Here is a 21,823-nt window from a genome sequence, read left to right on the forward strand (position 1 = left end):
TGGCTGATTCTGGATTCTGCGCTATCCCCATGACCTGTGACTACGTCCTCACCTCCAGATCCGTGGTCGCACTACAGTGCCCAGTAAGTCTGTCCTGTCCTGTTGGAATTCCAGACTCAGTGGTACAAAGCATTTGCCTATGTGGAGGTCAGTGAAGGAGAAGAAGAAAGACCTCCAATGGCAGGTAATACTTTCTTTACTTAGCCCTCAAGTACTGGAGAAAACTTTTGTCTTTATTAAACTGAATTTAAATAGTACAGAGAATCTGTATTTGAATCTCAATTCTTCTAATTCCTATTTGTGTGACCTTGGGCAAGTCACAATCTCCCTGGACCTCAGTTTCTTCCTCTGTAAAATGAGAGAGCTAAATTTAATCACTCCTCATGCCTCTCCCAATTCTAAATGTTCTATACCTCCCCATGGTGTCTGGGCTGGATTTGGACAAAAGACAAATCCCATAATCTTCTTACACATTCTCCATTACCATAAAGCTCCATCCTCAACTAAACACCTACTTTTATAATTTTATATTAATAACGTATATAATCTGGTCAGTGGGGGTATTCAGGTTAACAAAATATTTTACTCAGAACAACTTTGTGAGGTAGATTGTATAAAATTATAGGTTCTAGGTATAGGAAGCTTCCTCTGGAAAATACCCTTACCTATATATCTCAGCACCTATTCCCAAATAAAAGGCTTAAAGAGAGTTGGAGAAGTTAAAGGCCTTTGTCCAAGACAAGGAAGAAATAAAACTCAGTCTCCAGATGTTACTTTGGATTTAAGGATAATTTTTCCTCCAACTACTCTATTGCAGGCAAGAGGCACATTTAATAATTGAGGCAATAATTATATTTAATAATGGAGGAAAGCAAGACCATGAGAGGCCAAGTGAATAGTTTAATGACCCAAGAGAGTAGCCAGGCTTCAAACTTCAGACTCCCAACACTCTTTAGACAATACCATAGAGATAAGCCCATACCACAGAAATAACCAATACTTACTAGAGGATTAATGCGATCTGAACCATATAAAAATGGAATTGAGAAATACTTAAAATAAATAAAAATACAATAGAATGTAGATAATTATATTATGTGGGTTTTCTAAGTTAAAATGCAAACTGCAGAGATCCCCATGTACCTTTTGTGCCCTCCCATTTCTATTTGAGTTTGTAGTCTTATTATAAAGGACAGCTTCCTAATAAGATCTCCCAATTCACTTTCTGGTTCTCGAGCTTTGGTCAGGGTCTGTAGAGAATGACCTATGTGCTGGTGGGGTTTGGGGGGGGGGAATAATTCTGCCTTAATAGCATAAGGTCATGGATCTCTAACTGGAAGGAATCCGAAAGGCTGCCTAATCCAATGTTTTCACTTTACAGAGGAGGAAACATTCACATGAAAAGTTAAAACAAAAAACAGACAACAAACCAAGGTTGAAAATATCAGAGATGAGATCTTAACCCAAGTGCTATGAGTTCATAGCTAGGACTCTCTCCACTTTTACAAAAACTTGCTGATGCTTTCCCTTGCTTCCTATCTGTCCCTGCTCCAAGTCATCCTCTATTCAGTTGCCAAACTGCCACTTTTTCTAAAGTGTAAGTCTGACCTGATCAAATCTTGCTCAGTGAATTCTGGGGTCTCCCTGTTACCTCAGATCAAATATAGTTTCACATTAAAGTTCATTATAACCTATCCTCTTCCTAGCTATCTTCCCATGTTGCTATTCAGTCATTTTTCAGTTGTATTCAACTTTTCATGAAACTTTTTCATGAACACCCATTTGGGGTTTTCTTGGCAAAGATAAGAAAACTGAGACAAATGGGGTTGTAATGTGACCAGGGCACACAGTTAGTAATTGTCTAAGACCAGTTTTCTTCACTCCAGTTCCAGTAATTTATTCATTGTGCCACCTAGCCGGCACATAACTTTCTATACCTTAATCTTCTTATACCTTAATCACCTTCACTCATTTCATTACCCGGTTACACTGGCCCTCCAATATTTAGCAGCCATCTTGGTGCTTCTGAACTCTCTTCACTGTCCTCTCTGCTCATAAAGCTGCACCCTTAGCTTCACCTATGTATTTCCCTGGCTTACTTCAAGACTCAACTTCAAGGTCTCAATCATATGAATTCATTTTGCCTTGAATTATCTCTACTCAACATCCTTATAGATTTTTTAAATTAAAATGTCCCGACTGGAAACTACTTTCCATATAGCAGTGTCTCTTCCCCATTCAAATATAAGTCCTTTGAAAGTAGAGTCTGTGAACTCTTTTATATTTGGCTGCTTTTGAGCTTAGCACAAAGGAAAAAACTTAATAAATGTGTTTTTCTTTCTTCATTCCCTCATTCATTCATCCAGCCAACATTTAACTCCTTTCAGTTCTATATGCCATTCTTGGGACCAAACAGAAATCAATTCCCTTTTCACCAGACAACAAAATATTTGATCACAGTCATCATGCAACTTCCTGTGTCTTCTCTTGTCCAAGCTAAACATCACCAGTTCTTTTAACTGAAGCTTCAAGGAGGATTCAAGGCCATCCTCACCATTCTGGTTGTCCTTCTCCGGACATTGTCTAGTTTACCAATGACCTTGGTCATTGGAGTCTAGAAGACTTCAGAAGAGTTTTAGTCAAGGCAGAGACCATACTTCCTCCTGTAAGCTATGCTGTCTCTAATATATACCCCAAGATGGCATTGTTGCTGGTAATCCCTCCACCCTCTTTGCAGCTTCCCTTTATATATTGCCTTCTCCTCCTTGGGAAGACAAAAGCTCCTTTTGGGCAGGGACTGTCTGGCTTGCTTTTTTCAGTTTTTAATACAGGGACTGTTTTCTAGGAAGTATTTCCTAAATAATTTATCTATCAATTGGCTGTTTGGGCACCGGCACCATCCTGCCTGCTCATACGAAATGTGAAGTCTTCTAAATGTCCTAGACCCTTTATAGCTAAATTGCTTTCTAATTAATATTACCCCATTCTGAACTTTTGATGATTTTTTTTCCTGAAACCAATCAATACTCACAAATTTCCTTAATGCTATAAAGATTAGAGTTAGGTCATTGATTTATTTAAAACTAAAAAAAAGAAATAGTGAAAGAAAAGACTATTCTAAAGAAATCTTGGCAAGATAACCAACTAAGCACAGTCATCCTAATTGCATTCAATAATGAAAATGAAAAGCAGACTACAAATAGAAGAAAAATGGGGAAAATGTATAAGATTATTTCAGTATTGTGTTTTTTTTCCTTTAAGGAGAATGGAAGAAGCATGCTTGGTCCTTAATGTCACAGTTCCTGAAGTATTTATAGAGCAGGAAGGAAAATACTAATGAGAATAAAGACAGGAAAAACAGTCTTATTGGACTAAGTATATATAGAGAAGATTGACAGTGGAGGTGATACATATGAAAAACCCGGAAAGAGTGCTATAGAACGTATTTGAAGAAAAAGAACATAAAAAGGTACACAAAATACCAGACTATATTAATATTGAAGGAAAATTAGCAAATGAGAGAGAGCATCAATTGCTCCAAAACTATTGCTGTATTTTCTGTCCCACTACCTCCTCCCACTCCAAAGTCAACTAGTCGTCAAATGTTTTAGATCTTTCCTTCATGTCACTCATATATATGAAACTGCCACTTTCAAATCTCATCACCTCACACCTGAATGATTGAAATAGCCTTCTGGATGATCTCCTTATCTCAAATCTCTACTCATTCCAATCTATCCTTTACTCAGTTATGAAACTGATTTTAAAAAATATCTGATCCTACTAATGCCCCCCTTTTAATGAATACTAATGGCTCCCTATCATCTCCAAGATTCACATATGCAATCCTCTGACTTTTCAAACCTTATTATTTTATTCCCTTTCACAAAACCTATGGATGTAGTAAAGCTGTTCTTTTTACTATTCCTCACATTAAGATACTCTTATCTCCTGACTGAATATTTTCATGGGTTGGAATTCTTTGCCTCCTGGCTTCCCTGACTTCCTTCCCTTTCACGTCTCAGCTAAAATAAATCAACTGCTGGAATCATTTCTTGGTTTTTCTTAATGCCCTCTCTATGAGATTACCTTTAGTTCTCCCTGCATATTGAGAACCAATAAATTGAATGTGCTTGGAACTTTGTGCCTCAGTTTACCTTAATTTTTGACATAATAATGTATTACTTGTCTCCCCCATTAGATTTTTAACTCATTCAGGCAGCTATTAGTTTTGCCTTTCTTTGCAATTCCAGTCCTTAGCACACTGACAAGCATATGGTAAGTACTTATGGTCATATTGTTGGTATGAGCAGATTGCAATATATTTCCAATAAGAAATTTCAAAGAAGAGGAATAATAGTTGTCATCACAGAATTATATAGCGGAAAAAGAAAAGGCAAGAGTGAAGGATAACAGAACAGCCAAAGTACTCTTCCTATATTCTTTTGACATCAGGGAAAGTGAGAAACATCATCAGCATATTGATGAATTCATTTGATGAACTTTTGGGTGACCATAGAGTCACACAGGACTTTTAGACACGAATAGCTTTGATTGGCATCATTGGAGGGCACTCCCAACTTAAGAAGATCACAGGACCATTTGATTTGGAATAAGCAAGAAGCATAATGGAGTTTAGAAACCTTTGTGTATCTCATTAAGTAATATGATATTAAAAGTATGATCTGCTGGAGAATGTAATTTGTGAAAGTCCCTCCTTGAAAATGTCCCCAATGTTCATGTGGATGATTTCCATTAAAATTAAATATAGATGGGAAAGAAGGCATAAAAACTAGTGGGTGTTACTGTTTTCATTTGCTTTCTTTCAGTGTTGAAAAGATGCAATATTTTTTTCCAGACTACTTTAGTACTTTCCTTTTTTTAAGATATATTTTTTAAATAAGTCATCAACATCCTCATAATTTTTGTAAGCTACAGTATAGATTTCTCATACATATACTTGATCTAATCTGGCAATTTTCCTCATCTTTGTTCAGTTGTTGTGGTTCATCTTTCAGTGATATCTGACTTTTCATGAACCCATTTTGTGTTTCCTTGGCAAAGATACGAGAGGTCTTGTCATTTCTTCTCCAGTTCATGTTACAGTTGAGGAAACTGAGGCAAAAAGAGTGAATGACTTGACAGAGGCACATAGCTAGTAAGTGATAAAAGCCAAATTTGAACTAGGAAAGTGAGTCTTCCCAGGATCAGTGCTCTGTCCACTGCTCTATCTTGATTTTAGTGTTATTTCTGCTTCATCTATAACCACATTTGGGAATGTAATATTAGAACCCACTTATGATTAATTTCTTCTTCATGGAAGGTAAAAGTTTATTATTTTTACAGATGATTTCTATATTTTGTTTATTGTCCTTCCATTTTCATCTTTAAATACCCTTTTTGGGGGTTAGGCTTCTAAGTTTCTTTTGTACTAGTTTCATCTTGCTTCTACTTACTTTAAAAGGCAATACTGCTCATATTCTTCCAGTATCCTTTCTAAGATAGGACTGATACATTCTTTAGTCATATCTCTCTCCTCATGGCAAGTAAATCATATTCCCTACCTGAAATACTCTTTAGGCTCTCTTGGTCTCCTTGTTATAGCAATTGATTTTCAACAGTTAAACTTCTGTGTCTCTAGAATTTCTTCCATCCATTATTCATTTTTTCATAACCACTAGCTTGTTTCCATAGAAGGACATCTTTTCTTATTTTTATCCTTTCTCTTAATTTTGCACAAATTTTAATTATTGTTCTTATAAATTTGTCATATGACTGTACACAGCCAGCTAATTCAGTTATATCAGTAACAGTTCATTTCTTATCTGTTAAAATGTCATCTTTTAAATGTTATTCATTGTTTGCCATGTCAGAAGTTACTAATTCTTTTCTCAGACAGTGCCTATGATGAAGCTAAAGACCTCTTTATTGTGAGCATTGTCTCTGAGAAAATTGTTATCTTCACTTGTTCCCAGTTTTACATTAAAGTCATTATGTATGAAGGCATATATGGATTTAATTTGGAGGATCTTTTGAGATCTTTGACTATTTTTCTATTTCTTAATCCTTAGTGATATATGGAGGCACATATGCTATGATTTTTTTCCTGGTGATCTTTTTTTTCTTTAAATACATTTTCACAAACAGTTGAAATATATGTGATGCAAAATATGTGATGAAAATATCTTAGAAGTTATGCATTGAAAAGAATGTTATAGCAAAACAGAACATGGTGTACCTTTAATGAACCTCCTCCAGTTACCCATTGAATTCCCCTCTCTGGTTTCCTAGCAAAGTCCCTTTTAAATGCATAGGAGTTGGTGTGTTAAAGTTGTACAACAGCAATAGGAACAGATAGGTGGGAGCAAAGAAGACAGTTAGATGTGGGCCTAAGTTTAGGACATGGGTCAGCAGAGAGAAGAGCAAAGATCAGAGATGTGAAGGATGACAGTGATGGAATGATATGTACAGTGTTGGGTGGAGTCATTGCATTAATAGGCTTTGCTGAATATATTTTCTTTCTTAGAGGGAGGGCTCATTGTCTGGGATGTTGTCAGAAGGCAGAGAGGAAGAAGTTAACCAAAAAAACTGACTGCTGTTTGAAAATAAAAGGCATCAATGCTAATTTTTTTATTTAGAATTTAGCCAAGAATGAAATTAAGGAGAAAAGACCCAGTCAGTGATTCATTGGAAAGATAAATACTTTTTTTAAAGAGTTGACATATATATATATATAGGGCATTACACGCAAGTCTCATTGGTCTTCAAAACAATCAGCACATTGGGTAGCATAGTTATCATCATCATCATCTTAATTTTAAAACAATAATTAAAAAACTCAGACTCATTGATCTGCTTTGGGTCACCAGGTGGCAGAGCTAGAGTTTAAATCCATTCTTATTGATGTCAGTACTCTTTTTAAATATACCACAGTTGTCTTTGTTAAATCAGAAAATCACTGGCAGTCTAACTTGGTGGCAAGAGCACTGCCATGAGAAATCATGGAACCTCTCTGGGTTTCAGTTTGCTCAATTGTCTAAATTAAGGAAGGGGTTGAGCCAAGATGGCAACAGGAGAGGACCATCTCTTAGGTGCTCTCTCTCAAAACTTATAAACTAAGGACTCTAACTAAATTTTTGAGAGACAGAACCCACAGAGAGATCCAGTGAGGCAGTTCTCCAACCCAAGGTAACCTGGAAAAGAGCAGAAAGGCTTGGCTCTACGGGGTTGGAGGAGCAACCTGCCAGAGGGGCAGCCTTCCAGAGCGAAGGGACTTCAGCCTCCTGGAGGCAGCCCCAGGGTGCTGGGAGCTGCAGCTCATGGCAGCTGGAGCAGTTTCCTGACCTACAACCCGGGGGAGCACCAAGCACAAGTTGGGGGATCAGTGGGGGTACTTCTGCCAGAGTGAACACATGAAGCCCAGCACTCAGAGCACACAGTGAGCAGCGTGGCCACGGCCACCCAGATCCAGGAACCAGAAGCAGGCAGAGCCAGTAAGCAGGAACCCCTAGGGCATGAGTGCTGAGCCTAGGGAGGGGAGTGGAGAGAGACTGCAGAGCTCTGTCCTCTGCCCCTGGAACAGGAATCTGGGGCTCTCACCACATTCAGACCCTGATCACAGTCTAGGACCCCCCATAGAGCAGCAGGGCCCCCCCACCTCAGCCCCATGGCAGAGGGGGGGCGCATATGGTGATTCACAGACCAGGAGGGAAGACAGAACCTCACACATGTAAATCCTTGTTTGGGGGGGGCAATGATACTCAAAAGCTCAGGAAGCACCCCAAAACCAGATACAGGCTGGAGAAATGAGTAAGCAGAGCAAAAAGAACACCATTGAGAAATACCTTGCCTATGATCCCAAGAAGAATCAAAATACTCAATCTGAAGATGAGGAAGTACAAACTCCTACATCTAAAGACTCCAAGAAAAACAGAAATTGGGCTCAGGCTATGACAGAGCTCAAAAAAGATTTTGAAAATAAAGTAAGGGAGGTAGAAGAACAATTGGGAAAAGAAATGAGAGAGATGAAGGAAAAACATGAAAAAGAAGTTAGCAACTTAGTCAAGTAAATCCAAAAAAATGCTGAAGAAAATAACATGTTAAAAATGAGCTTAGGTCAAATGGATAAAACAGTTCAAAAAGTTACTGAGGAGAAGAATGCTTTAAAAATCAGAACTGGTCAGATGGAAAAAGAGATAAGAAAACTCTCTGAGAAGAACAAATCCTTCAGACAAACAATGGAGCTGAGGGAAGCTGCTGATTTTATGAGAAATGAGGACACAATACCTCAAAACCAAAAGAATGAAAAATTAAAAGAAAATGTGAAACATCTCATTGAAAAACCAAATGATATGGAAAACAGATTTAGGAAAGATAATTTAAAAATTATTGGAATACCTGAAAGTCATGATCAGGAAAAGAGTCTTGACATCATTTTCAAAGAATTACTACAGGAAAATTGTCCTGATATCCTAGAAGCAAAGGGCAAAATAGAAATTGAGAGAATCCACCAATCTCCCTGAGAAAAATAATCCCCAGAAATATTATAGCCTAGTTCCAGAACTCCCAAGTCAAAGAGAACATATTACAAGCAGCCAGAAGAACACAATTCAAATATCATGGAGTTGCAGTCAGGATCACACAGGACTTAGCAGCAACTACACTGGAAGCTCGTAGGGCTTGGAATACAATATACTGGAAGGCAAAAGAGCTTAGAAAGCAGCAAGACTGAATGTCCTCTTCCAGGGAAAACAATGGACTTTCAGTGAACCAAGGGAATTTCAAATGTTCCTGTTGGAATGGCCAGAGCTGAACAGAAGGTTTGATTTTCAAATACAGGACTCAGGTGAAGCATGGAGATTGGAGGAGAAGGGGAAAATATGAGGGACTTAATGATGATGAGCTACATGTATTCCTGCATAGAAAAATGACACTGATAATACTCATATGAAACTTCTCATGTAACAGAGCAGGTAGAAGGTGCTTTTATAGATGAAGCACAGGAGAAAGCTGAATTTGAAGATATAATGTGGTGTAAAAATGGAGTCAATAGAAAAAAGAGAAATGTAATGGGAGAAAGAAAAAAGAGATGGGCAATAGGCCAAGATATTTCATATAATAAGATTTTTCTTTATTACAATGAGCTATTGCAATGATATGGAAGCGGGGAAGGCAAGGGGGGATGAGGGAATCTTTGCTCTCATCAGAGGTGGCTAGGAGAGGAAACAGAATATATACTCAATGGGGTACAGGCAATCTGGAGTAAAAAGGAGAGGGGGGGACAGGGGGAAGGGGGGTGATGTGAGTGATGGAGGAGAGGATGGACCATGGGGGCAGAGTAGTCAGATATAACATGTTTTCTTTTTTACTTCTTGCAAGGGGCTGGGATTGGAAGGCCTGTCCGGGACCATAGGGTGGATACTGGGCCTAAGGGGTGGTATGGGGGCTCAGGGCCTCTTGGCCCCAGAGCCGGGGATCAGTCTGCTGCGCCACTCAGCGACCCTACAGCAGAGTCAGAGTGAAAGGAGAGAGAAAATATAGTACATGGTAGTGGAGAAATATGAAAGGAGGGAGTTGCAATCAGCAATGGCAACAGTGGAAAAATATGGAAATAACTTTTGTGATGGACTTATCCTAAAGAATGGGATCCACCCACGACAGAGCTGGTGGTGTTAGAATACAGATTGAAGCATGTTTTTTATTATTGTTATTTGGGGGGGGTTGTTGCAGGGTGGCTGGGTGGCTTGCCTGGGGCTGCACAGCTGGGTGATTGTTGGGTGTCTGAGGCTGGATTTGGACCCGGGTGCTCCTGGCTCAAGGTCCAGTGCTCTGTCTGCCACCTGGCCACTCCTACTATTATTATTACTATTTTATTTTATTTTGGGTGGGCCTTTTTTGGGGGGGGTTTTTGCAGGGCAATGGGGTTGGGGTGGCTTGCATGGGGTCATACAGATGGGTGTCTGGGGCTGGATCTGGGCTCAGGTGCTCCTGGCTCCAGGGCTGGTGCTCTGTCCACTGCACCACCTGGACATGCCTACTATTATAATTTTTTTGATTTTAATTTTAATTTTTTTCTCTCTCCTTTACTTTATCACTCATGTGGGCCTATATTTTTGGGAGGGGAGGGTGTATCATGTTTACTCTTAAACAAGAATATTTTAGTAATGTATAAAAAAACATTATTTGTACAAAATAAAAATAAATAAATAAATGAATGAATAAATGAATAAATAAATGAATAAATAAATGAGAAAAAAATTAGTATGGATAGAGATAGGAACCAGAAGAGGGGCAAAAGGCAATAGAAGTAAGTTAGATTTAAAATTTTCATAAGCAAAACAAACCCAAAATTTAGAGAATGAATATTAAAAGCAAAGAGGTAGAAACTTAAAATAAAGAGGTTTATAAAGTAAAAGAGAATAGAATGGAAGGAAATTAACAACTAACTTTCATATTTGCAAATGTGAATGAGATGAGCTAAGACATAAAAAAAGAAAAAGTTAGCAACATGGACTAGAAAATAAAAAAATGCACTTAAACAAAGATTCTCAGAGGTTTGGGGGCTTTTTCCCACAGTGGGCTAGGCAGCTGGAAAGAATGTAGATTTGTGCTAGGTTGCTACAGAAATAAAATGTTGCATGAATTTTCAGATGAGGTCATTTTATTAATTTTACTTAATTGTTTAACTTTATTATAAGAGACTTCTCACCCAGGAATCTCTCATAAAAATGAAGCAATCTTAAATATTTGTAACAAAAATAAATCACATAAATATATTTTATTTAAAAAATAAATAAATAAAGTCAGGGGTTGTGTGAATTGTCCCCTAAGATCCCTCTTAGTTTTCTCTTTCTGGGATAATTAATTAAAGATCAGGCCAACAGTCACATGATCTCTGGGTAGAAGTTAAAGATCAAAGAGTCCAATTTGGGGAGCAGCTAGGTGGTGCAGTGGATAAAGCACCAGCCCTGGAGTCAGGAGTCCCTGGGTTCAAATCCAGTCTCAGACACTTAATAATTACCTAACTGTGTGGCCTTGGGCAAGCCGCTTAACCCCATTTGCCATACAAAAACCTAAAAACAAAACAAAACAAAACAAAAAAAGAGTCCAATTTGTTTCTGTCCCAAATCCAGGATTATTGCTAAATCAAGTCATCCAGCCCTCATGAATGTTAAACCTGGGCAGTGATGTGTGACTACCTGGCAAAAGGTAAACAATACAGAAACTTCTGGGTCCACTTAGATTTCTGGAAGAAAAACTTCCTCAAACTCAATTTCAAAAAGAGAATTCGATACTTTCTATAAAATTGTCTACTTTTCTCTCTGCCTTCGTAATTTCTATAATCATACAGGGTCAGCAGCTCTCCAGGCAGGCTCGTTTCCCAACAAGAGTAGTTTTATTTCTTCTTGCAGTTTTCCATTGAATGGGAGAAAAACAAAACAATTTTTTAAAAAAAAATAGAAGCCTATAATTAACAGATTTCAATCAGATACAGAGTGGAATTTTTAAGCTCATTTGTCGTGGTCACAAAAACAAAGTCATCTCTAAAGAAAGGTAAAACCTGGTAGCCAGGGTCCAGGCTAGGCAATTACACAGACCAAGTTCAATTCTGGGGGCTACACAAGAAATCATATATGTCTTAGGCTTATTATGCCCATATTCAGACTTAACTGTAGAAGGTGTCAGAATATAACTTGCATTAGGTTTTCTCATACATGGCTAAAAGGCTACCCCAGAATATCACTGTAACCCATTATGGTAACAATGCATTTATTGATCAAGTCATTAAATCCCTCTGGCTCTCACTTTTGTTATCTGAAAAATGGAGATAACAATAATAATAAAAATAATGCCCATCTTATAGGGTTACTGAGAGGGTCAAATGAGATAATACTTGCAAGATATTTATTTACTGCTTTGAGATGTTGGACTACTCTGGAAAGAAATATGCCTAGAACCAAGAAATCTATTCAGACAAGGGACAGAGTTAAAAGGAAAGCTCCTCCCCTTGAGACATTGATAGAAGAATCTGGGGAGTAAGGGAGTAAGAGAGTCTCAGTATAGATGTTATATACAGCCTAGAAGTACAGACTCTAAACATCAGAGAACCTATTTGATGGAATGGGAAGAGAAGAAAAAGCTACAAAAATTGCCTTGAAAACATGTTATTATGATTAATCAATCCACCTCATCTTCCTTTATGAAAATGGGATGTTTACCCCAGTCCTGGTCTTGCCCCACGTCTCACCTCTACGATTTCTTCCAAGATTAAGACAGCATATTATGTATACCATGGAAACAACGTAAAGACTAGCAAACTGCCTTCTGGTGGGGGGAGCAAGATTAGGGGGGAAAATTGTAAAATTCAAAATAAATAAATAATTTTTAAAAGGATAGCAAATTATTTCAATATTGTATTATATGATCCAGTGATTAAGACAATTTATGTCAAATGTTCTGTAAATCATAAAGTGCTATGTAAGGGATAGGTATTATTAGTTATTGTTTATTATTAGGTGGATTCTACAAGATGCTGAAAAGCTGTGGTCCGGTGCGTTCCATGTCCTTGGAGCTGGGAACAAAGACAAACTGATAAACATAATTATGTAGGAAGATGGAATTATGGCAGCTGATCAAAGGGCAAGAATAATCTTTCAAACTGTTAACTGTTAACTTGTGGGTAGTTTCTCCCTACCCAGCTGCCCAATGAATTCCCCTCTCTGGTTTCCTAGCAAAGTCCCTTTTAAATGCGTAGGAGTTAATGTGTTAAGGTTGTACAGCAGCAATAGGCACAGATTGGGTGAGAGCAGAGAAGATAATGTGTTCCTTTAGATGAGGGTCTGAGTTTAGGACATTGGTCAGCAGAGAGAAGAGCAAAGCGCAGAGTAAGACTAAAGGGGTGCACGACACAGCCTCGTGGCTCTCTTTTTACATATCCCTACCTCTGCCTCTCTCCCTCTGCCCTTTTTAGGATTCCTCAGTCAACTAGACTGAGGCATCTGCCCAAGATGCTCCTTCTCCGTAGTTCCCAGATGCTGCAGACCCTGGAAAAAGCCTTGAGGAAGGACATTCCCGAGTCTGTAAAGGTAAGCATGAGTACTGACTCCCAACTTGAACTGAATTGATCATTAATGTATGTGTTTTCTCCTCTTCTTTCTAGCAGCTGTTGCTTTAGCTCCTTTCCTCTGGACAACTGCAAAAGCCTTGGCTAGGCTCTCCTCTATGTTAACCTTCCTCCTCATAGCTGCCAAAATGATTTTCCTAAAATGCAGATCAATTCAGTAACCTCTAAAGGTTGATTATTTGTTTGATTATTTGTTATAAACTTCTCAGTTTGGCATTGAAGACCCTTGACATAATGGGTCTTTTTACTTTTTAAAGCTAAGGTCTTTTTACCTTTCACTTCCCCACACATAGTAAGCTCTTGAGAAATATTTGTTGACGGATTCCTCACTCCGTATTCCCGTCACATTGGCCCACCATATCTTCCCTCTTCAATTCCAACCATTTTCTCAAGTTGTTCCAGTTTCCAGAATCTACTTCCTCTTAACTGTCTTCTTTTGGCCTCTCAAGTTTCCTTCAGAACTCAGTGCTAGCATCATCTGTATCAAGATCTCTATGAATTTGGGCTTAAGAATATTTTGCTAATTCTATTTCAATAGAATCGACTTATTTTGTAATCTTGTATATTTATGCATTTGAAAACCATGGAACTAGGATGGGATCGACAGGCTTCATAGACATTGGGCCAAGGGATCCCATCACATACATACACATGCACAATCCATGAAGAATTCCTAGATTCCAGTTTCCAATTTCTATTAACCTTCCTCCTCTCCGATCACTGGAGAAGCTCCAGTGATTCATTGGGTATAAATTATGGAGCTGCTTATAGAGGGTGTTCCAAAAGCCTTAGTTCTAGCCATTAACTCTTTAAAGTCCTTGTGTATTTGAAACTTGAATAACTATTATGTGTAGATATTATCACTTTTGTTAGATAGTGGATCAGCCAGACTTTGAACCCACAAATTCAGTTTGATTTCTCATATATTGGGATATCAACTCAGTTTCTATTTAGAAGCAAGAACTCAGGAAGGAATTTGTGCATCCTGGGAAAATACATCAAAGGTCCATGATTTTCCTAGCTATATATTTTTAGGAAAGTGACTATCTTTCTGGGCCTTAGTTTCCTCATCTGTAAAATGAGGGGGTTGGGTTATGATGATCTGTAGAATTTCTTCCAAGTTCTATGGGAGAGCTCCAAGTATGAGACTTCTTTATTGGGAAAATTGAAACCTCTCTGTCACCTGGTCCTAAGTCTTAGGAGATGACTTGAGGTTCAGAGAGGTTAGTATATGACTTATTTGCACTATGAGAGGTTAAATTTGCATACATGTGGTGTTGGAGATAGAGTCTGAAGCCTGGCATTCCCTACTCCCAAGACTGATAATCCATGATATCAGGTGATCCTCAATATGTATAAAAATTATTCCCTCCTGTGGAGACTCTGAATCCCCAATTATTTCCAATTTGACTTCTCAAATAAACCCCTATCAGATTCTGAGAACAAATTTTTTTTCATCTGAAACATCATGTAAAGTATTCCTTTACTAGTCCTCTCTAACTGTTGTTATACTGGATCTCTGACAGCTTTGCTTCCATTTAGTCCTGACTCAGGCTACAGAACTGTTCCCTCTCCCTAGAAATTATGCCTTCCCTCCCTCCTCAAAGAGAAGACAATATTCTTGGACCAGTTTCCCAGAGCATCCCTCCCTGGACAAAGGAATTTAAAAGCAAGTGCTCACTTTGGAATTTCTCGCTGCTAAGTAACACCAGAGTGTACTGAGAACTGGTGCTTATGCTAGAAAGACCTGAGTTCAAATCAAACCATTGGCACTAACTAGCAGTGTCACCCTTGTCAAATCACTTAACCTCCATTTGTCTCAGTTTCCCAAATCATCAAATGGGGAGAGTAACAGAATAATACTCACAGAATTTGTTGTGAGAAATGAGTATTAAAGCACTTAGTATAGTGCTTTCTTTCCTTCCCTTTTCTTCTCTTTCTTTCCTATTCCCCCTTTCTCGGACACAATTTGTGTCTACCTTTTTTGCATATCATCATAGAACCATAGACTATGGCTGTTGTAGCTGAAAACAAAATTCACCAATCCTTCACTCAACTCCTTTTGTTTTATCTTATTTTTTATTTTTAAAAAGCCCCACTTTTACCAACACAAAACAAAATGGGCATTTTCATACTCGTAACCTGAAGCCCCTTACAATACTGGCTCTGCTTTCACTCATTTTCCCTCTGGACGATAGGCTGCTGTTCATTATGCCTGTCTCAAGTCTCTTCATTGCAGTCCATCCTCCACTCCACTGTCAGAATGATCTTCCTTAAATATGTCTTAAATATAAGTCAAATCATGTCACCCCCTACTCTGAGAACCCCAGTGGTTTCTTATGACCTCCTGTTTTACAGCCCTTCATAACCTGAAGCCTTCTTCAGTCTTCTCAGACCTCATCCCCCCAAAATTCCATTTCTTCTCCTTTCCACCCATCTTGTACTCTTGAGATCTCCTTGTTTCTCAAACAAAATCCTCCAACTCTAGTCTTCAGTCATTTTTACAGGTTGACTTCTATGTTCTTCATCTCATCTCTAACTTCTGGTTTCTCTCAAGTTCCAATTAAAATTTCATCTTTTACAAGAAACATTCCCTGATTCCTCTTAATTTCAGTGACTGCCCTCTATTAACTATATCCCATTTATCTTATCTATGATGTATTTGTACATAGTTTATGTTGTCTCCCCAATTAGATTATGATTCCCTTATGAGCAGGGACTGTCTTTTATCTTTCTTTATATCTCTAGTATCTAGCAGTCTCTACTACATAGCAAACATATAATAAATGTTTTTTTCCAATGGACTGACTCTCTGGCTTCCTTGGGCTTCTTCTCCAGATTTATGGCACCATCTTCCATATGAACAAGGGAAATCCATTCAAGTTGGAGGCATTGGTGGATAGGTGGCCAGATTTTAAAACTGTTATCGTACGACCTCAAGAGCAGGTAAACCATTTGATTTAGTGCCAGAGAATCTAAGCTCTCTCCCTTCTCATTTCACCAATAGCAGAGATAGAATGCTTATATTACCTGCTCAACAACTTTCTGCCAATGCTCCAATTCCTTTCTACATTCTGGTCACTGGTTTTCTTTTCTTTTTTTTCTAACCTGTTCAGGAGATGACAGATGATTTAGATCCCTATACCAATACCTATCAAGTTTATTCCAAAGATTTTCAGAATTGTCAAGAAATCCTCAAGTCTTCAGATGTCATCAACTGGAAACAGCACCTGCAGATTCAAAGTAAGAATGACATGGATTTGCATCAGTCAGTCAATAAAATTTTCTCCAGTCATCATTTTTAACAAAGATGACTTTTGTTTCTATTAGATTTTTCTAATTCCTAGAGGTTACAAACTCAAGAGGTGAGATAATCTTAGACTCCATCAAGTAAAGACTAGGGAAGTATTAGCAATTGTGGACTCTGTCCTGATTATACCATACTTTAAATATTATGTTGAGTTCTGATCTCTAGATTCTTGAAAGGATTTAGACAAGATGGAGCACATGTAGAGAGGAGAAAACAGGTTGGCTTTGTGTGTTGAAATCATTCCATTACAAAGCCTGTTGAGAGAACTGAGAATATGTAGATTGAAAAAGAAAAAGTTTGGGGTGGGATTAGAGGTGCTGATGGAATATGAAAATTGTCTTCAAGTATTTGGAGGGCTGGCAAATGGTATAGCACATTCAATTTTTTTTTTGGCCATGGAGACAGAATTATCATCAATGGATGAACATTGTTAAGAGGCAAATTTTGATTTAATCTCTGGGAAGGGATAACCAACTTCCCATCCCTGGAAATCTTGAAGCAAAGGCTGAATGGTCATTGTTGGAGATGGTGCACAGAGGATTCAGTCAGGTATATATGATTGGGAAGAGATTCTGAGATCTTATGACTCTTCCTAGTCAACTGTCTTCACCTCCAAAGTCAGGAGCCAATTCTATTTTCTGAACTGTTCAGGATCCCTTTTTAGACAATGCAGTGGTCTATTCATCAGGCATCAATTCTGCTGAACATATCTCTCCCCGGATCTGAATAACCATTCATGGAGTTTTTGTTTTCATCTTTTTTCTCTTTTAGGTTTACAGAATGGCTTAAATGAGGTGATAAATAATGTCACAGGAGAAAAATCAGTCCAGGTCAAGATGACAAAGCGCAATCTTTATTTGACACCTGAAACGATGAAAAAACACGCGCTTTCCCAGGAAAATGTGAATGAAACACAAACCAAAAGTGAAAAACCAAAAACAAAAATGTAAGTTGTCATAAAATTGGGTCATGCATAACTATTCCTTACTCCCCAGGAGATGTGTTCCAATCTAGTTAAATAGAATGTGAATTTCTATATGTCAAATTCTGTTTTCCCACTTATTTCCACTTCAAAGGTGAAACAACCCTATCCCCACATAATTAAAGGGAGAACTTCTAGCAAGGTAAAGGCTAAAGTAGTGGGCAGTTAGATCCTTGCTGTTTTTGTGCTTCCATAAATACTATAAATTAACTTCTGTATAGCTACAAATTAGCTATAAATTTCTGATCTTGACATCTTGTGATGACCTTACAGAGATCACATGACTGTCTTACAAATGTGAGAATCTCTGGTCACCATGTGCACATATCTTGGAATTTGCTTATCTATATTCTTTTTTCATTTTTTTGCTGGGATCTTCATATCATCTATTGGAGCTAGACTAAAATCAAATATTTACCTAGAAAGACTGATGTCTTTCATTGGAAAGTAGCTGGCGGGGGGGAGGAAGGTGTCACTAAGACCTTTTTCAGTCTCAAAAATGCTATTATTGACAGTTATTTGCTATGGAGTGAGAGGCAACATGGCCTAAGAAATTGAACCAGCCTTGGAGTCAAAAAGGTTCAAGTGCCACCTCTGATTCTGGGCAACTTCTCAGCGCCCCTAGATAACTCTCTGAACCTAGAAGTTGCAGAACACTTATCAAGTGAGTTGATCCCTGAACCAATAAAATCATGGATGCTTTCTGTAAATGAGAAATACAGCAAGAATATCTTCTTTTTTTTTTTTTTGAATCATAGAATTGGTGAAAGGAAAAGAGACATAGCTAGGGATCAGGTTGTGAAAAGTTTTAAATACCCAATAGAGGAGTTCATGGTTGATCTTTCAGATGAAAGGGGACCACTGGAGTTTATTCAGTAGGAAAATGACATGGTCAGATCTTCACTTTGGGAAAATACTTTTTTTGGAAAACATTCAAGATGAGACAAGAGAGTCCACTTAGGAGGTCATTGAATTAGCCCTGATGAGAGACAATGGGTTCCTAAACAAGAGTAGTAGTTGTGTGAGCAGGGAGAAGAAACAAATGTGAGAGATGTTGTGTAGGAAGAAATGATAAAGTTTGGGAACTGAATATGTGGATTGAGAAGAGAGTGTAGAGTCAGCAAACGAGGCTATTTTCTTGGGTGACTCAAGGCAACTAGACTAGAGCACTGGGCCTTAGAGGTAGGAAGATCTGTGTTCTTATCCAATATTAGATACTTGTTAGCTGTGTGACCCGGGTCAAGTCATTTAATTTCTCCCTTGCTTTTTCTCAACTTTAAAACAGGAATAATAGCAGAACCTACTTGCAGAATCCTTAGGAGGATCAAATAATATTTGTAAAAACATCTCTTCACATAGGACCTGGTAACAAAAAAAAATGATTGTTTCTAAAATAGAGAAATTTGGAAAAGGGATAATGATTCTCTTTTGGAATGTTTTTCTTTGAGTTCTTCAAAATGCAACTGATAATATGAGAACTCAAGAGAGAGAGTAGGGCTGGGTTTGTCTTCCTAAGGATTATAATTAAAAACCGTACCACACCACACCATACCACACAGATATACATACACACACACCTCCCTTCCCCAAGGAAGGTGACATTAGCCAATACCTGATGATTTATTAGCAAATGAAGGGAGAGGAGAAAAAAAGGAAGATGTCAGTGTCAGCAAACTGGATTTCCATAAAATCATCCATTTAGAGCCATTCAGTGAAAGCTTTTCATTTAGTATTTTGAAAATTCTCTCAAGTCAAGATTACGCAGATAGTAACAAGAGTCAGAAATGAACCCAAGGCTTGTGACTCAAAAGCTGATATTCTTTCCAATAGATCATGCTATCCCAGAAGACCCTCTAGATAATAATAGGCAATATTTGCAGAAAGCAATGAGACGGCATTGTAAATAAAGTGGATAAGAGCTGGGCCTGGAGTCTTGAAGACCTGAGGTCAAACCTGGCCTCAGAAACTTACTGACTGTGACCCTGGACAAAGTTGCTTAGCCTTATTTGCCTCAATTTCCTCATATATTAAATGAGCTATAAAAGAAAATGATAAATCATATCCTTGCCAAGAAAATTCTCAAAAGGAGTCATGAAGAGTTGGACATGATGAAAATGGCTAACAACAGCAAAAATAGAGAACTTCAGTGAACCACCAAGCTAAACTAATAATTAGCATTGACAAGTGTTTTAAGGTTTTTTTATTATTAAGGTAATATTATCTCATTCTATCTTCACAATAACCCTAGGAGGTAGGCGATAATATTATTCACATTTTATAGATGAGGAGGAAATAGAGAGTCATGCTCTAGCTACTGACACATTTTGCTGTATTTTTCTTTTTGCTTTAGAGCATTAAAAGAAATGTGATAACTAATGATATCTGAAAAGGTTGGGGGTGGGGGTTGTAAAAATAGGAAAGTCCTTTATAAATGAGGCAATTTACTCAATAACCTCAGTCATAGATCTCCAGGATAGACTAAACAGTTTGTTGCTGCAGTTAACTACAGAATATTGGAATTGGAAAGGGCATCAGGGACTATTGATTTCAACTCAGATTTGAACAGGAGTTCATTTCCCTCATTTTATAGATAAGGAAGTTGAAGCCCAGATAAGCTGACTCGTCCAACACTGTAAGTTGTATCTGGTGGAATTTGAATCCAGGTTCTCTAGATGAGAGAACTCAGTATCTGACTTGAGAATTCACTATGTTTGTTTCTGCCAGTGCTAAGTGACAACTAAATATCTATGAAAGACACATTTTTCTTCTGTCTACAAGTTAATGGGGCTTCACTAATGTTTTACACTGACTTGTCAGAGAGAATGAAGGATTCCTAGAAAGAGTGGAATGGTTTCAGGAGAAAAAAAATAAAAGAGGAGGATTTAAGAGAAAGACAAGAAATTCAAACTATTGTGAGGAGGCCAGAAGACGGTAGCAGAAAGGAAGGAAGAAAAGCTAAAGGTAACAAAAAGCTCTATGAGGCAATGTGTTCTGCTCAGACTAGATTATTAAGAAGACAGAGAAACAATGAAGAGGAATAAAAAGATGAGTTGCCTTTGGGGCTATTTCACTGGTTTACTATTTTCTCTAGGGAGGGAAGCATACTTGTTCTTCCTTGAATGAAGCCAGGGGTTTTAAAATAAATGGAGATGTGAAAGAGAGGGGGAGAGAACCCTTCAGGGTCATGGGATCCCTAGATCAAAAGTTAGAAGAAACTTTAGTCCAATGGGTAGAAGTTGCAGAAGGAAGATTTTGACTCAATTTAAGAAAAAATTGCTAATTTATAACAGTTATTCCACACAAGGGAAGAGATGAGGAAAGCCAACAGAGAGGTTAAGTGATTTACCCAAGGCCACAGAGTTAGCAAGTGCCTAAATTGAGGTTTGCCCTCCCTCTATGGTGAGGGCTATGATCTACAGTCAGCCTAATGCACTTCTCATGTGTCAATGATCTTTAATTTTTGCTATGTTCTTTCCTTTTTCCTCAACAGTAATTCAGAGATATTTAAGATGTCCTCCCTGAACATCGAACATGCCTCATTAGTAAACAGTCTCTGGAGCTTTGGGGGAAACGAGAAGAGCCTGAAGTTTATCCAACGTTGCATCCGGCACTTCCCCAGCTACTGCCTGTTGGGGCCGGAGGGCACTCCAGTGTCCTGGGACCTAATGGACAACACAGGAGAATTGAGGATGGCAGGAACGCTGCCCGAGTACCGAAAATTAGGCCTGATCTCCCATATCATCTACCACCAGATCCAAGCTTTGGACAAACTGGGCTATCCGATATACTCCCACGTTGAAAAGAATAATGAGCCCATGAAGCGGATGAGTCAGACGATGAAACAATTTGCTGCAATTAACCCCTGGCAACAGTGGAACTGTGAGCCCCTTGGGGACTCTGCACCCAAGGAGAAGGATGGCCAGAGCAGGAGCTAGGGGAGTAGCCGGAGCCGGGCCCAGGGCTCCTCCTGAGCAAGGGTACAAGCTCCTGCTCCAGGTGTGGATGGATGGAGGATGAAGTATTTTTTACAGATGGCCTCTTATTGTAGAACATCAAACATAAGCAAGTCACATTGATTTCCTTGTACAAATTTTATTATGATAAACAAGAATGGCTCTCTTTGTCCTCATTTTTTCCCTCATGTGGTCTTTGTGTTAAAAGGTGGCTTAGAAGTCCCTTGGAGATGCTGGGCACCTATAGAGGCGAGGGGTCTAGGAGTCTTCAGACAGCACAGTAAATACCTATCCTTTCCAGTTCTAAATGAGTCCCAGAAGGTAGCTGCAATTACTTCCCTGTACTAGAAATCTGGTGCCCAGAGGGGTAGATTTATGCACCTTTAGAGACTGCTGGCTAAAACTCCCAATCTGATTCTGCTGCCTATTTCCCTGGGCAGCATAAGGTCGGAATC

General features: G+C 38.4%; 1 protein-coding gene across 3 annotated transcripts; it reads left to right on the forward strand.

Annotated features, from left to right (window-relative positions):
- The first annotated feature begins 9 nt into the window (after positions 1–9).
- On the forward strand, positions 10–21,544 carry LOC141519010 (glycine N-acyltransferase-like). Of its 3 annotated transcripts, XM_074231446.1 has the most exons (7): positions 10–184; positions 3,262–3,469; positions 12,971–13,085; positions 15,962–16,069; positions 16,240–16,366; positions 17,205–17,379; positions 20,906–21,544. In XM_074231446.1, the coding sequence occupies exons 3-7, from the start codon at positions 13,008–13,010 to the stop codon at positions 21,348–21,350; spliced, it is 933 nt and encodes a 310-aa protein (XP_074087547.1). In that variant the 5' UTR covers positions 10–184; positions 3,262–3,469; positions 12,971–13,007; the 3' UTR covers positions 21,351–21,544. The 3 variants fall into 3 exon arrangements, with proteins under 3 accessions (XP_074087547.1, XP_074087546.1, XP_074087545.1); XM_074231445.1 differs by lacking the exon at positions 3,262–3,469; XM_074231444.1 differs by lacking the exons at positions 10–184; positions 3,262–3,469 and adding an exon at positions 12,277–12,302.
- The last annotated feature ends 279 nt before the right edge of the window (positions 21,545–21,823 follow it).

This window comes from Macrotis lagotis, chromosome 3 (assembly GCF_037893015.1).
Source record: "Macrotis lagotis isolate mMagLag1 chromosome 3, bilby.v1.9.chrom.fasta, whole genome shotgun sequence".
In the NCBI taxonomy this organism is placed as follows: domain Eukaryota; kingdom Metazoa; phylum Chordata; class Mammalia; order Peramelemorphia; family Peramelidae; genus Macrotis; species Macrotis lagotis.

What these genes read in the sequence shown, in the direction of transcription:
- LOC141519010 (XM_074231444.1), top strand. Translation starts at nt 12,283, where the DNA reads ATGTATACCATGGAAACAAC. An exon ending in ATGTATACCATGGAAACAAC is followed by an intron (nt 12,303 to 12,970) that starts GTAAAGACTAGC and finishes TGCCCTTTTTAG; the next exon opens with GATTCCTCAGTCAACTAGAC. An exon ending in ACAGCACCTGCAGATTCAAA is followed by an intron (nt 16,367 to 17,204) that starts GTAAGAATGACA and finishes TTTCTCTTTTAG; the next exon opens with GTTTACAGAATGGCTTAAAT.